The following is an 11,627-nucleotide window of genomic DNA, read 5'->3' on the forward strand; positions in this document are numbered from 1 at the left end:
AGGTGGTAACGGGCCGAGTGGGTTAGTGTCCGAGTTCTAATCTCGGTTGCACGACCCCCTGAGTGTTGATATGACCGACGCAGGTCGCTGCCGCTTTATAAAAGGGGCGTAATGACGAGCGTAGCGTCACGTTCTCGTCAAAAGAAACAATCGTCTTCAAAATATATATCGTCAGTGATGGATGACCCGTGCGCTGGTTTGTCTAGTTTAAGTTCATCATCATCATAGCCATGCACAGCAACACGGAACACGTGGAGGACGAGTGACGGGTAAAGGTATTTGTCACTACCACTGACCCAAAGGTGGATTGAAACTCCGGGAAGTCAAGTGCCAGGCTTAGTATTTGTACCGAATGCACTCAAACGTCACGTTGTGTCCTTTGCGCAGATTTGCAGGTAAATCCCACGTTTGTCTCTCCAGAGAATGTTGAACCTAAATCTCAGTGTAAATCTTGAATATTTTACTTCTTGACGAATCAGCCCGCATGGTGGTCGCTTCGCTCCGTATTTTTGTACCCATTTTGTCCAAAAGCTTTAGATTTTTGACCATCATAATTTCTGACTCTGTGTGTGCATTTCTATAACGGAAATCCTCTCTTACAGAGGCCCGGTAGCTCCCTGACCATTTTTCAGGCTAACCTTTAGTGAAATTTGTGAACAAATATGAGCTAGAGTTGGTTCTCCACCCCTTCGGACCAGGGCGTGACATTTGGCGAATCGAATACAAGAATGATCTTCTTTCCGCCTCTGTGTAATAGAAGTTTTCCAAAGAGGTGTTCCTATTGCCTGCAGGGGTTGTAGGTTTCACAAAATGAGTTGGGAGTTGGGGTGGGGGGGGGGGTGCCTGAAAGCAGGGAAAAATGCCAGGGCTTTGCCCGGACAAATGCATAGTCAAGAAACAAGGTTTTTTCCCCAAATCTGGCCCACTTTACTTCCCATAGTTGGAGGACCAGGGGCTGGACCCTTCGAGCTAATTTGTAGGGCTGAAGCCTCCACCCTCTAAACAGAACAGGAAAACCTACACCCCTGCTGTGCCGTCTTGCCTGTTCCGCATTTTTGTTCTACTGTATTGTCGATGATTAGTTTTTTGAGATAGCCAGAGAAGTCTATAAGGTTTGATTTTATTCCTTTGTTCTGGTTCGGTCCGTCGAAGGTTATGTCTATAATTGTTCAGTTGCATCCTTTTGATTGCAGTATGACGAGGCCTTCCCAACTCCGTTTTCCACGTGACTCTAGCTTTCTTACCACATTTCAGGAGGTCCATTGAGCCCTCACCCCACTCCCACCTTCTACGTCGATGGAGAAGAAAAACTTTCGTAGTTTCAAGGGTCAAAGCGTGGAGCCTATAAAAATATTGCTTTGATTGCCCAATATGTGGGAAGTTGCCGCATTTTCTCCTGATTTCTCCTAATTCTCCTGATCATGTGGTTTCTTCCTTTAAGCCAGAGCTTTCCGCTTTCCTCTGTTTTCATTCTGCACGGATTTGACTTGGCAATGGGTCGATGGGAAGCGGGCACGAGATGCAGTGCTTCCTTTGATTCGTTATTGCATTAATTGCAGCTACGGTTGCAAAGTCAAGCCCGTCGATAAAGTGCGGGGTGGCAATAATTCAGCTATGTTGGACTGTTTCAGCTGAGCAGAAGCTTTTGGGTTTTGGCATTTAAAATGAGATTTGCCAAGATTCTTTCGATCATTACACGGACATGTTCTTGTAAGACATTTTTGTTTATGTCTAACCACCTTCACCGGGGTACCGGCTTTGGCTGTTGTACGGGGAAGCGGTCCTCCGGGTTCCAGATGACATCGTAGTTCTATCGGTCAGACCGCATGCCTCCTGACCAAACGTGGCTGGATGGCTGGATTCGAATCGCCTCGTCGCTCCATGTTGGCCCGGGCCTGGGTGGCCTGCGGCCGGTCTCAGCGGCCGCTCAAGGTCAGATGGCGTCAGATGGTGGGGCGGACCGCGCTAAGCATTTGTTCATTTTGGTTCTATTGTGAATTGCCTTTTATTGCCGGCAGAACAGCACTTCACTAACAAGTTGTATCGTGATGTTACTGGCGTGCGCCTGAGTCCGCCCCTGCTCGCACCGCCAGTGCTGCTGTACCTCGGTACGCCACTGCCCCGACCGGCGGTGTACTGCCTGGGGCGCCGCCCGCCGGGGTCGGCGCCGCCTGCTCGCCTCGCGTGCTAAGACAGTTACCGTCTCGCAGCGCTCGTGTCTGGTCTAAATGACAGTGGTCCGACTGAAGGGAGCGCGAGCAGACAGAACAGTAAGACTTGAATACAGGTGAAGTCGTCTGAATAAAATGCAACAAACGTACAGCACTCAGTAGTATGAACATAATTTAGGGATGCCACATCTCAAAGCTATGTGATGATGCCACGAATTAAAACACTCTTGATCACTTAAACTTTGAAAACTGCCAAAACCATCAGAACATACATCCGCCCTAGTGTTGCTAGCTAAAAAAGTGTTCCCAACGCTTAGTAGTCTGCAAAACAGACCGTTCTGTGCTGTTCGCACACGAGCGCGAGGTACAGCTAGCAGAGTTCGGGTGCGGGTCGGTCGAGGCGGCGCAAGCAAGGGAAACAGCTTGGCAAGATTCGAGAGGCCAGTTTACCTTGGAATATGTTTCTCAGAGAGAATCATCGTGCCGCCCTCTTCGTGCTGCTAGGTATGGGATTTTGAAATGAAGCAGAAGGCTGCCATGAGAAAGAGAAGCTGTTTGCTCACACAATGAGTAAGCATTCAAATAACAAACTTGTGCTGCATTCGATCGACCCGCACTGTGTGGCAATTGGTCACCCCCTACGTTAATTTTTTGCGGCACGTTAACTCTTTCGGCACAAAATTCTGCTGCGGAGCTGGAGCTTGCCAATCGGACTGTGGGGTCAGGGTCAACACAGTAAGCCCTGCTTAACGTGAAGTGTGGTTGCAGAAATTCATTCAATCAAAATATTCGAACAGTTTCTGTTTTAGTGAGGCAGGAGATATATGGCAATGGATGGGAAGCCGGGTCTTAGCAGTACTCAAACAAGGCACGAAATGGGCCGGAAAAAGCGCGGAAAATACAGGAAAATTGGCACAGGCTACGCATGATGTACGAGCTCAGCACAAAGGGGCGTCCCTCTAGCAGATTTGGCCTCCATGTCGCAGTCAGTTGATATTGTTGCGATGTCCACTGAGATGGTTACCAACCGTGATCGTGTTGTCGAAACTTTTTGGAGTTGACACGAGCTGAAACGATCTGAAAATATACCAATCTAAAGTTTGTCTCATTTTGTAGTTCTCACACGTTATGCCTGGCCTGTCCAGCCATGTCAACCATGTGACACGGTTCCTTTTCACTTCGCTGCTCATTTGCAGCAGACTTAAGTTTTTCAGTCAGCGCTGTAAGCTGCCTGACGGGGCTGCATAACATGCTATGATTTAGGTTTTGGATGGCCTTACAACTGCGGTCTTAATCCTCACCGTGATATTCGCGCAGCGCAAAATGTCTACCGAGATTACTCCAGGCAAGGTTCAAGGCTGTGTCTGCGGTGGCCGTTATTTCCAATCATTATCCTTTCACCACTGACGCATGTCACCCGTGTCTAATAGCCTTGTGTGCCAATTTGACGTCAGCACCAGGCTTTGCTCTGGTGTGGCCATGACTATAAGGGGCGTTCCCAAAGGTTATTAACATCGATAATGTCTGTGACGTGACCATTCTGCATGCTCTGCTGTAATCACTAAACGAGACACTAAACCGGACATCTGGTGCAGAACAGTGCTATGGATGCCGGTCAAGTCGCTGGCGTTCCTCACATTTTTTGTCTACAAACCTCTGGGAACAGTGTCATAGAACAATGTCTTCATCAGGGAGAAAATTAAAACTATGTGAAAACTTTGAAATTCATGCAACCAACAACTCATTATAGTTCGTCTGAAGGGCGTTATCCGCATTTGTGCAGGGACGTTGAACTGGAAAAGCCCTTTTGAAGACCATTCACAGTCCCACCGTTCATAACAGCTAAGTCCCTCTAGTTTCGAGCTACAAGCCAATGAAGATGTGCAGAATGTTTCGGGGAGGCTATTTCAAGGTCACCCAGGAATGCGTGACGCCATAATAGCGCCATTTAAATCCTTCCATTCCAACAGTCGTGTGACTATCAAGGCCAGAAAAGTATAGCGGTCAAGTTATTCATATCTGCCTTTCCTCCGTGCGGTTTCAAAAATTCACGCATTGAGGAACAATGACGTATTGAGGACCATATTTACTACACAGAGAGATCGTGCTCTCTAGAGCAGTGTTTTCCACTTAAAGCGTACCAATTGTTATGCGTGAGCTTATTTCATCACATCTGATGCTTGCTTCAACATCTTCAAATGTGGAACATTCCCTTCAATGTGTCAAACGATGCCTCCGAAAGCACGGAGATAATAGGCACTAACCAACCACCCTCCAGGCGAGGGATTAGCATGCATATCCGGGAAACTCATCGAGCATGCGCGCGCACAGTCACGCTACAAGCGACAGCACACACACGAGCGCACGGTCACCGTCACACGTCACACGATCGGCGGTCTCTGTGTTAGCCACGCCGGGGAGCTTCGTCCAGTCCCCGCCAGGTGGCACAAACTCGGTATATAACAGGGCTGGACGCCAACCAGCCTGGATTCTAGTCGGAACAATGACTGGGTTTAGGCTACTCGTACTCTGTGTTGTGATCGTGACGGTCAGTGGCCAAGGTAAGCAGCAACGCCCTCTTCATAAACTCGCCATGCGCGTGCCAAACAGCACGAAGGTTTCCTCGTTCGCAACGCCCTCTTCATAAACTCGCCATGCGCGTGCTACACAGCACGAATGTCCCCTCGTTCGCAACGCCGTCTTCATAAACTCGCCATGCGCGTGCCAAACAGCACGAAGGTTCCCTCGTTGGCAACGCCGTCTTCATAAACTCGACATGTGCTGAGCACCAAACAGACCAAACGTCGCCACGTTAGCGCTAGATAATACTGTCCGCAGGTTTTCATTTTACGCACAAGAGCAGTTACCAAAGGAAACTCCTAATTTCCCCAAAACGAAACCTGAATTTCTTCAGAGCTTGGAGGTACAACACCGTGTCTCCCTTACTACACTGAGGGCACCAACAGGAATCTGTTGTCTTGTGCCCCGGTGAATAAGACACGCTATCGAGGACAGGATGCTGAATACGATAGTAATCAACAGCATTACATTACAGTACTTAACGTGCATAACACTGAACAAGCACTTAACTTGTTTTCCTCGTAGTTTCCTCTGCGTGGCAAGTACCTGCAACATTCTCACATCAAGATGCAATCATGTCACAAGCACCCTCAGTCACAAACTGGTGACTCAAAACAGCTTAACTTGTAAGACTGTCTTTTAATGAAATCAAAAAGCTCTGCGAATTTAATGTCATTACCTATGAATCCTGTTTCTGAAACTACGGCTGCCCACAGATACGCTTCAGTAGTGAACACGTCACATCTAATCCAAGCATGTTTTGACACAGAATGTGCTTGTCGCACGTCAGCCGCGCGTGGGCAGTTTTTAGAAGATCAAGTTTACTGAGAACGGGGATTATTAAAGAAAATGCCGTCTGAGGTTAGCTGCGACAAGCGATAAGCTTAAGCAGTTCGTAAATACACTGACGGTGCACAACGAAGCGTCTAGTAACGCAAGATTTCAAGTTGACAAAACTCGGGTGCCATTCTGGAATAGCGTAGAGTCTTGCCTGCTGTCGCCAGATTTTGTCGGCCGATGCTAATGACACCACTGTAAAGTGTGGGCTCCTTGTGTATTGTTCTCGTATGTGCATTGTAGCACACACTGCTCACTTATGTCCGTAGTGTGTACGGTAACCATATGATTTTGCCGAAGTTACGGTAGAACAGCTGCCCTTGGTCCGCCGCTGATTGGCCGTAATGGGTTTACCTGACCACCAATTAGGCATCATACGCTTCCCATACTTTGCTAAGCTCTCCGCACCTTGTGTCGCTGTAATCAGTATGCATAGTAACCCTTCGACCTTCTTTCCGCAACACTTTGAAAAGTTACCGTTGTGATAGTTAGCAAACCTAGATAATTTATCAGTTTGGAAAAAATTTGGCAGCAGTTTAAAAGATTGCAACGAAAAAATAGAAAGGTTTTCAGGGATACAGTGCAAGAGCATAACCAGTTCTCCTGACTTCATTGCGAGTTAAACTAACACTAAAGGCTATCAAGCTCACTGCGATCGTAATGCCAGTTTTTTTAAGTTCTTTTTCTCACGCAAGCAGAACAGGACTACCACGAAGCGCGGGACTGTCCATTAAAAACCAAACATTCTACACCTTGCTGTCTGTTAAAGAGTGGCTTAGTCAACACCACACAGGGCAGGCTGTGGTGATGCTCTTATCACATTGACCTGCCTACCGACCACCGCTACCTCCCACATAATCGCCCCAGCCCGTGTACTGCGAATGAGACGGCGGCTCAAGGACGGTTGAGCGAGCTTACGCCACGTCCAGCGGCCTGACGGACTGAACAACACCTCGGCTCCTCGCCGAACGTGTCGCAATGTGAGGAAAGCGAGACGTGACTGGACTTCTCTGCCGTCGAGGATCGTGCAGAAGCTTGGTCCGGGAGTCCCCGCCATCAATGCCGCTCGTCGAAACCGCGCAGCTATAAGCCATGCTCAAAACAGGCTGAAAAGAGCTTGCACCGTTAACGGACTATTGCAAGCCCAAGTGTCCGATATGTTGAGAGGCTTGTGCTTTCAGAACATGAAAAGGAGAGAGGAGGGAGAATAAAAAGTCCGCCAATAGCACTCAGTGGTTCACAATGTGCTGCTTGCTTCCAGGGGTTAACAGTCAGCTTGTTCTTTTACTTGTGCTGCACGAGGAAGAGGTGGGGAGGGCTCTTCAGGTTTTTCGACTTTAATTTCTAGATCATTCGGGAAAGTCTTGAAGCTTAGTGACTTCCCAGCCGCTCTGTTCGGACAAACCTGCACACCTTGATCCTAGTGCAGTCTGTGGTGGTTCCTGAGGGGATTAGAGAAGTGTCATCCGCGAACTATGGCGTTTATCTTAAGAAGTAAACCTGAACCAGATAGCATCTTTCAGGGTAGAAATTCGACTCCTTTCGAAGTGATGCATTCACGGGTGCGCGCTGGCAGACAGCATTGGTCCAGGATATAGGGAAACAGAAGATAATGATCCGGGAAATTGATCACATGGAATTTGCATTAACGGTAAAAAATTATATGCGCATATCGCTTTTTATATTTTGATTGACTTGTTCGAGTATCCCGAGACCGTACTGCTCGTGGGTCAGGCATATCTTTACCGTACTGTCTACGTAGCACGTCTTTCGGTACCGCACCGCCCGCACGGCATTTGTCTCGGTACCATGCCTCCCGCGCAGCACGTTTCTCGGTACCGCGCCGCCCGCGTGGCAGTTGTATCGGTAGTACCTCCCGCGCAGCACGTGCCTCGGTACCGCGCCGCTTGGTGCGGCACGTGCGTTTGTAGCGCACAGCTGGTGCGTCGGCTGCCTCGCAACGCACCGCTGGCGCGGTGAGTGGCCCCAGGCGGCCGGGTCGGACGCTGGGGCCGCGCGGTTGCCCCACTCGTGCCCAGTGACGCAAGGAACGCTGCCTGGCACAGATGCGAACCGGGTCACCATGGCAGCGGGCAGCCACCGCCGCAGGGAGCTGCAGAACTGCGCAGTGCCCTCAGCCCGCCGCAGGGCGCGGCGCCAGCTCCAGCCATGCCGCGCTGCTGAGCTGTGAGGGAGCGAGGGCCACACCTGCACATAGAACCCGGTCTGGCGTCAGGGAGGGCCGTGGCCGCACAGAGGGGCCTCTCTGGCGCCAGGGAGGGCCGTGCCTGTACAGAGGGCCCTCTCTGGCGCCAGGGAGGTGCAGCAGTCCCGATGACGGCGCCGTTGTGCAGCATCAACTGCGGCCTGGTTCTGTGTTGATGTTCGAGGTGGGGAAGGCCCCCCAACTTCCTGTGCTGATAATGCAAACGACGCCTGTAGCGCAAGAGAGAGAGAGAGAGGGGGGGGGAGAGGGAGAGAGTGTAGGAAGGTACATTCACTGACGTCAGCGCGGTGAATGCGGTCTGTTTGAACCGCAGCTTGGTGGAAAGTGTGCGCTCTTTCGTCGCGGTGCGAGCTCGACGGAAACTTAGCTGAAGAGAGCTAGCAGGCCTGCACTAAATGAAGAAGCGCACAACGCGCTTTGGAAGGGGATTCGTAAAATGGTTCTTCATCCAAGGAGCTGGGAGGCACTTCACTGGCGTGGGATTTAGAGGTTTACGTCCAACAGGGAGCGTTTTACGATATTTCTCAGATGCTCACGCCCAGCCCACTGATACGTGCCCTGCCGATGGCCGCCAGGGGGGACATGCCCCGTTCACAGATCCTCGTGCTCCGGTTCTCCACCCGGCTCGGGCTCGTCCTGTCGCCTGCGGACCCGTGCCGTCGCGCTGGCACGCCAACCCTTTCGCTGTCGTCGCCGCGGCACCTTCACCAAGGTCGTGCGCGGCACCGGCCGGACCCGGGCGTGACGCGGCGCTGCGGACGGCACGCGCAGCCGCGGCGCGGCGTCGGCGCCGGCCCGAGACGCCGCCTCGGGCGGCGCGGCCCGGGCCGGCCGGGGTGCGACCTTGCCGCCGGTGGCCGCCGGCAAGTCGGCCCCTGCTCTGCTCGCGCGTGGTGCGCCCGCGCCGGCGAGACCGGTTTCTTAAGAGCGCCATGATTCATCTCTGTTTACCGATTGGAAGAGAAAGGCGCCGGTGTTGTGTGAAATCGCACGATCTTCATCGTGATGTATTTGGACGGGGGCCAAGTGGGTCGAGGAAAAACGAGGTGGCTATAGTGCTGTGAAGCACTTACGTCGACTACAGCATGGGGTGCAATGTCCTCCGGTTACGAAAGTGGAGCAGAGATGTCCCTCTCATCTGTCTGATGTGAATTCGGTTCTTCGATACCGGCCGCGAATGACATTCGACTCCCCCCCCGGCGAACCATTCGAGGTTTTTTCTTGGCGGGGGGAGGCGCGGGGGGGGCGCTCGGGGGGGCTCCCGTCACGGGGAACTGACACCCGCACATGGCTGATGTGCGCGGCTTGCCTCGCATGAGCGAGGCGGGGCGAGGATTGAGCAAGAAATGAGAGTGGGGTAGAAGGGCGGATATAACTAGGAAGCTGCAGTCACGAGCGTTTTCACGTTCGCTGAGAAATCACACAAGTCTAAGCAGGATTCTCATAGCTCACTGAAGCTCTGCGTTCAATATGAGCCAACGCTTTTTGCCTGACATTTCCTGTTACATAATTCAGTAGTTATGAACCGAATCGGCTTGCCAACAGCTCAAATTGACATAAGCCTATTGCCCCTGGATGAATAACACAGACGCCCTTTATCTCGACCTTGGAGCTTTTTTTACCGAAAATGTACCCGCCGTCCTCCAGAATCTTACCGTGCCCAAAACGACTTCTGCCAGATACCTTTTAGTCCACTGGGTACACGTTCCGAAGGCATTCACAATTGTACGGGTTACACGCAATCCTACGGACCGGTCGTAACGTGGTCATATCCACGACAGCCTGAGCCGCGACCGAGCGGTAGGGCAAGTGGGCAAGCACAACTGGCAAAGTTGAAGGTTATCTCTCGGGATCGTCTTGAGCTGCTTTTCTGGTTGCCTCTTGAGCGGCGTCAATGTTTTCCTGCTGAAATGTTTGTCCTTTCAGTTAGAAGACATATGGCTGCCTGCCATCTGCGATATCTTACTCATGCCTGATGACCACAATCAATCGTTGAATTGAAATAGATATATCAATCAGCGTTACTCGCTGCAAAAGATGGAAGTGTGGCGTTGAGATTGGGTTGAAAGATGACAACATTGGATGAATCAGGGCTGCTCAAACAATAATTCCCCTCAACGCAAGAAGTTCACATCGTGCAAACATGTGTTCGAATCAAAAGCGTTATCGAGACTAGTTTTGAGGACAGGAATCTACAGGCAGAAAGCGTTACTTCATCTACTTTCCTCGTCAAACAGCCTCAGTAAAATGTCACTGCCTTGTTTCTGGCCTGCTTTGCCCCATCTCATGTTCATCGCTTTTCACTGTGTGCAAAGTCGTGTCACAGATTTAGTCATCTACGCGTGCGATACGAGGAACACTATCAGTGCTCGTTTCACATGTCCACCTGTGTGCGCCTTTGGCGCTCTGGCGTCGCTCCAGTCCTGGCTATCTGTACCGTGTCTCTGTACCACGTGGTACGTGGTCCATGGTATCTGTACCATGTCTCCGTACCGCGAGCGACGTGCGTGCGCCGTGCAGCCGGCTCGCACCGCGCGCCGCCTGTACCTCACCCGCCTGTTCGCCGTCCGCAGCGCCACCGGCGTCGAAGCAGTTCTGCCTGGAGCTGCTGCGCAGCGATGAGCCGCACAAGACCTCGGAAGCGCTGCTGGCGTGCGTGCGCGAGGTCAAGGCCGCGCAGCGGGACGGCCGCAAGTTCGAGCTCTCGTCCGCCGTCTACGACAGCATCGGCCAGTGTATCGCCAAGCGCATTGGCGTGCTCGACGGCTTCGGACGCGTCAACAAGGAAGAGCTCGCGCGGCGGATAAGGGCGAGCAAGGAGATCACCGAGCAGCAGCGCCAGTTCTACCTGAGCGTGGTGCCCAACTGCGACGGCTGGAACAGTTGTCTGAAGAAGCACTGCCGCTTGTGAGCGTGAGGAACGGGGCGGCGGGTCAGCGTGAGGACGGCGTGGCGGCGGGTCAGCGTGAGGAACGGGGCGGCGGGTCAGCGTGAGGAACGGGGCGGTCGGCGCACTACGGCATGCGCGAAGGCGCGCGTGCCGGGATGCAGCCAGCTGCCGGTTGAGACGGGCCCAGACGTCCTCGATCGACGGAGATTTGTAGGCGTGCTACGCAGGCAGATGATCTTCACCTTACCGGCCCCAGCCATGAAAATCGCTGCCCTCGTATGTCCAGAATCTCCAATAAAGCGGCCGCCCGCAGCAAAGGACCTCCGGAACGCAAATGCTTCTACTCCCAATGCTTTTTTCAGTCAGTTATTGTAGTGGCCCAACGTGTTACGTGTGTTGTCGCGATAAAGTCCGGATGTGTGCTATGATGACGTCAGACGATTCAGACTCGGGCTACTCGTGCACTAGGTGCGCGGAACATTTACGCCTATCACAAGCATAGAGAGACACGGGCAGAAGGTCAGCGTCTATGGTGTAAGCTTCAGAATAGTGCTGTGTGAAAATGGCGGTGCAATGACCAATAAACCATGTGAAACACACAACTTGGTATAGTGGAGGAAAGTTGCATTAGACGTGTTCCGTAAGCGGTTACTAACTAATTCTCACAACGTATTCCCACGATACACGATAAGGTGTAGGAACTCCGCACTGTTCCACATCGTAATGCGGACCAGGAACGAGGATTAACGCATGTTGAAAACATCGCTGGACTGGTCCTGTAGGTGCTGTACTAAGTTTAAAACCCTGCCCAGCTTCAGAGTTCGCCTTCGGATCGTGCTGCGCGATCAAGACGAGCGTATATGCTCCGACAGGTAGGAAAGGAAACTTTTTCCTCGGAGGCTTCATCGTGACGTGACATGGC

The 11,627-nt window shown here is 51.9% G+C and overlaps 1 protein-coding gene across 1 annotated transcript; it reads left to right on the plus strand.

Annotated features, from left to right (window-relative positions):
* The first annotated feature begins 4,674 nt into the window (after positions 1 to 4,674).
* On the plus strand, positions 4,675 to 11,300 carry LOC119096351 (uncharacterized). The gene is made up of 2 exons (XM_037219198.1): positions 4,675 to 4,732; positions 10,389 to 11,300. Exons 1-2 carry the CDS (start codon positions 4,675 to 4,677, stop codon positions 10,724 to 10,726), a joined length of 396 nt encoding a protein of 131 aa, XP_037075093.1. The 3' UTR covers positions 10,727 to 11,300.
* The last annotated feature ends 327 nt before the right edge of the window (positions 11,301 to 11,627 follow it).

Source organism: Pollicipes pollicipes, unplaced genomic scaffold, assembly GCF_011947565.3.
Source record: "Pollicipes pollicipes isolate AB1234 unplaced genomic scaffold, Ppol_2.1 Scaffold_4295;HRSCAF=5057_pilon_pilon_pilon, whole genome shotgun sequence".
In the NCBI taxonomy this organism is placed as follows: Eukaryota; Metazoa; Arthropoda; class Thecostraca; order Pollicipedomorpha; family Pollicipedidae; genus Pollicipes; species Pollicipes pollicipes.

Coding starts and splice junctions, on each gene's coding strand:
- LOC119096351 (XM_037219198.1), top strand. CDS start 4,675: ATGACTGGGTTTAGGCTACTCGTACTCTGTGTTGTGATCGTGACGGTC. Junction 4,733..10,388: donor CGTGACGGTCAGTGGCCAAG/GTAAGCAGCAAC, acceptor CGCCGTCCGCAG/CGCCACCGGCGTCGAAGCAG.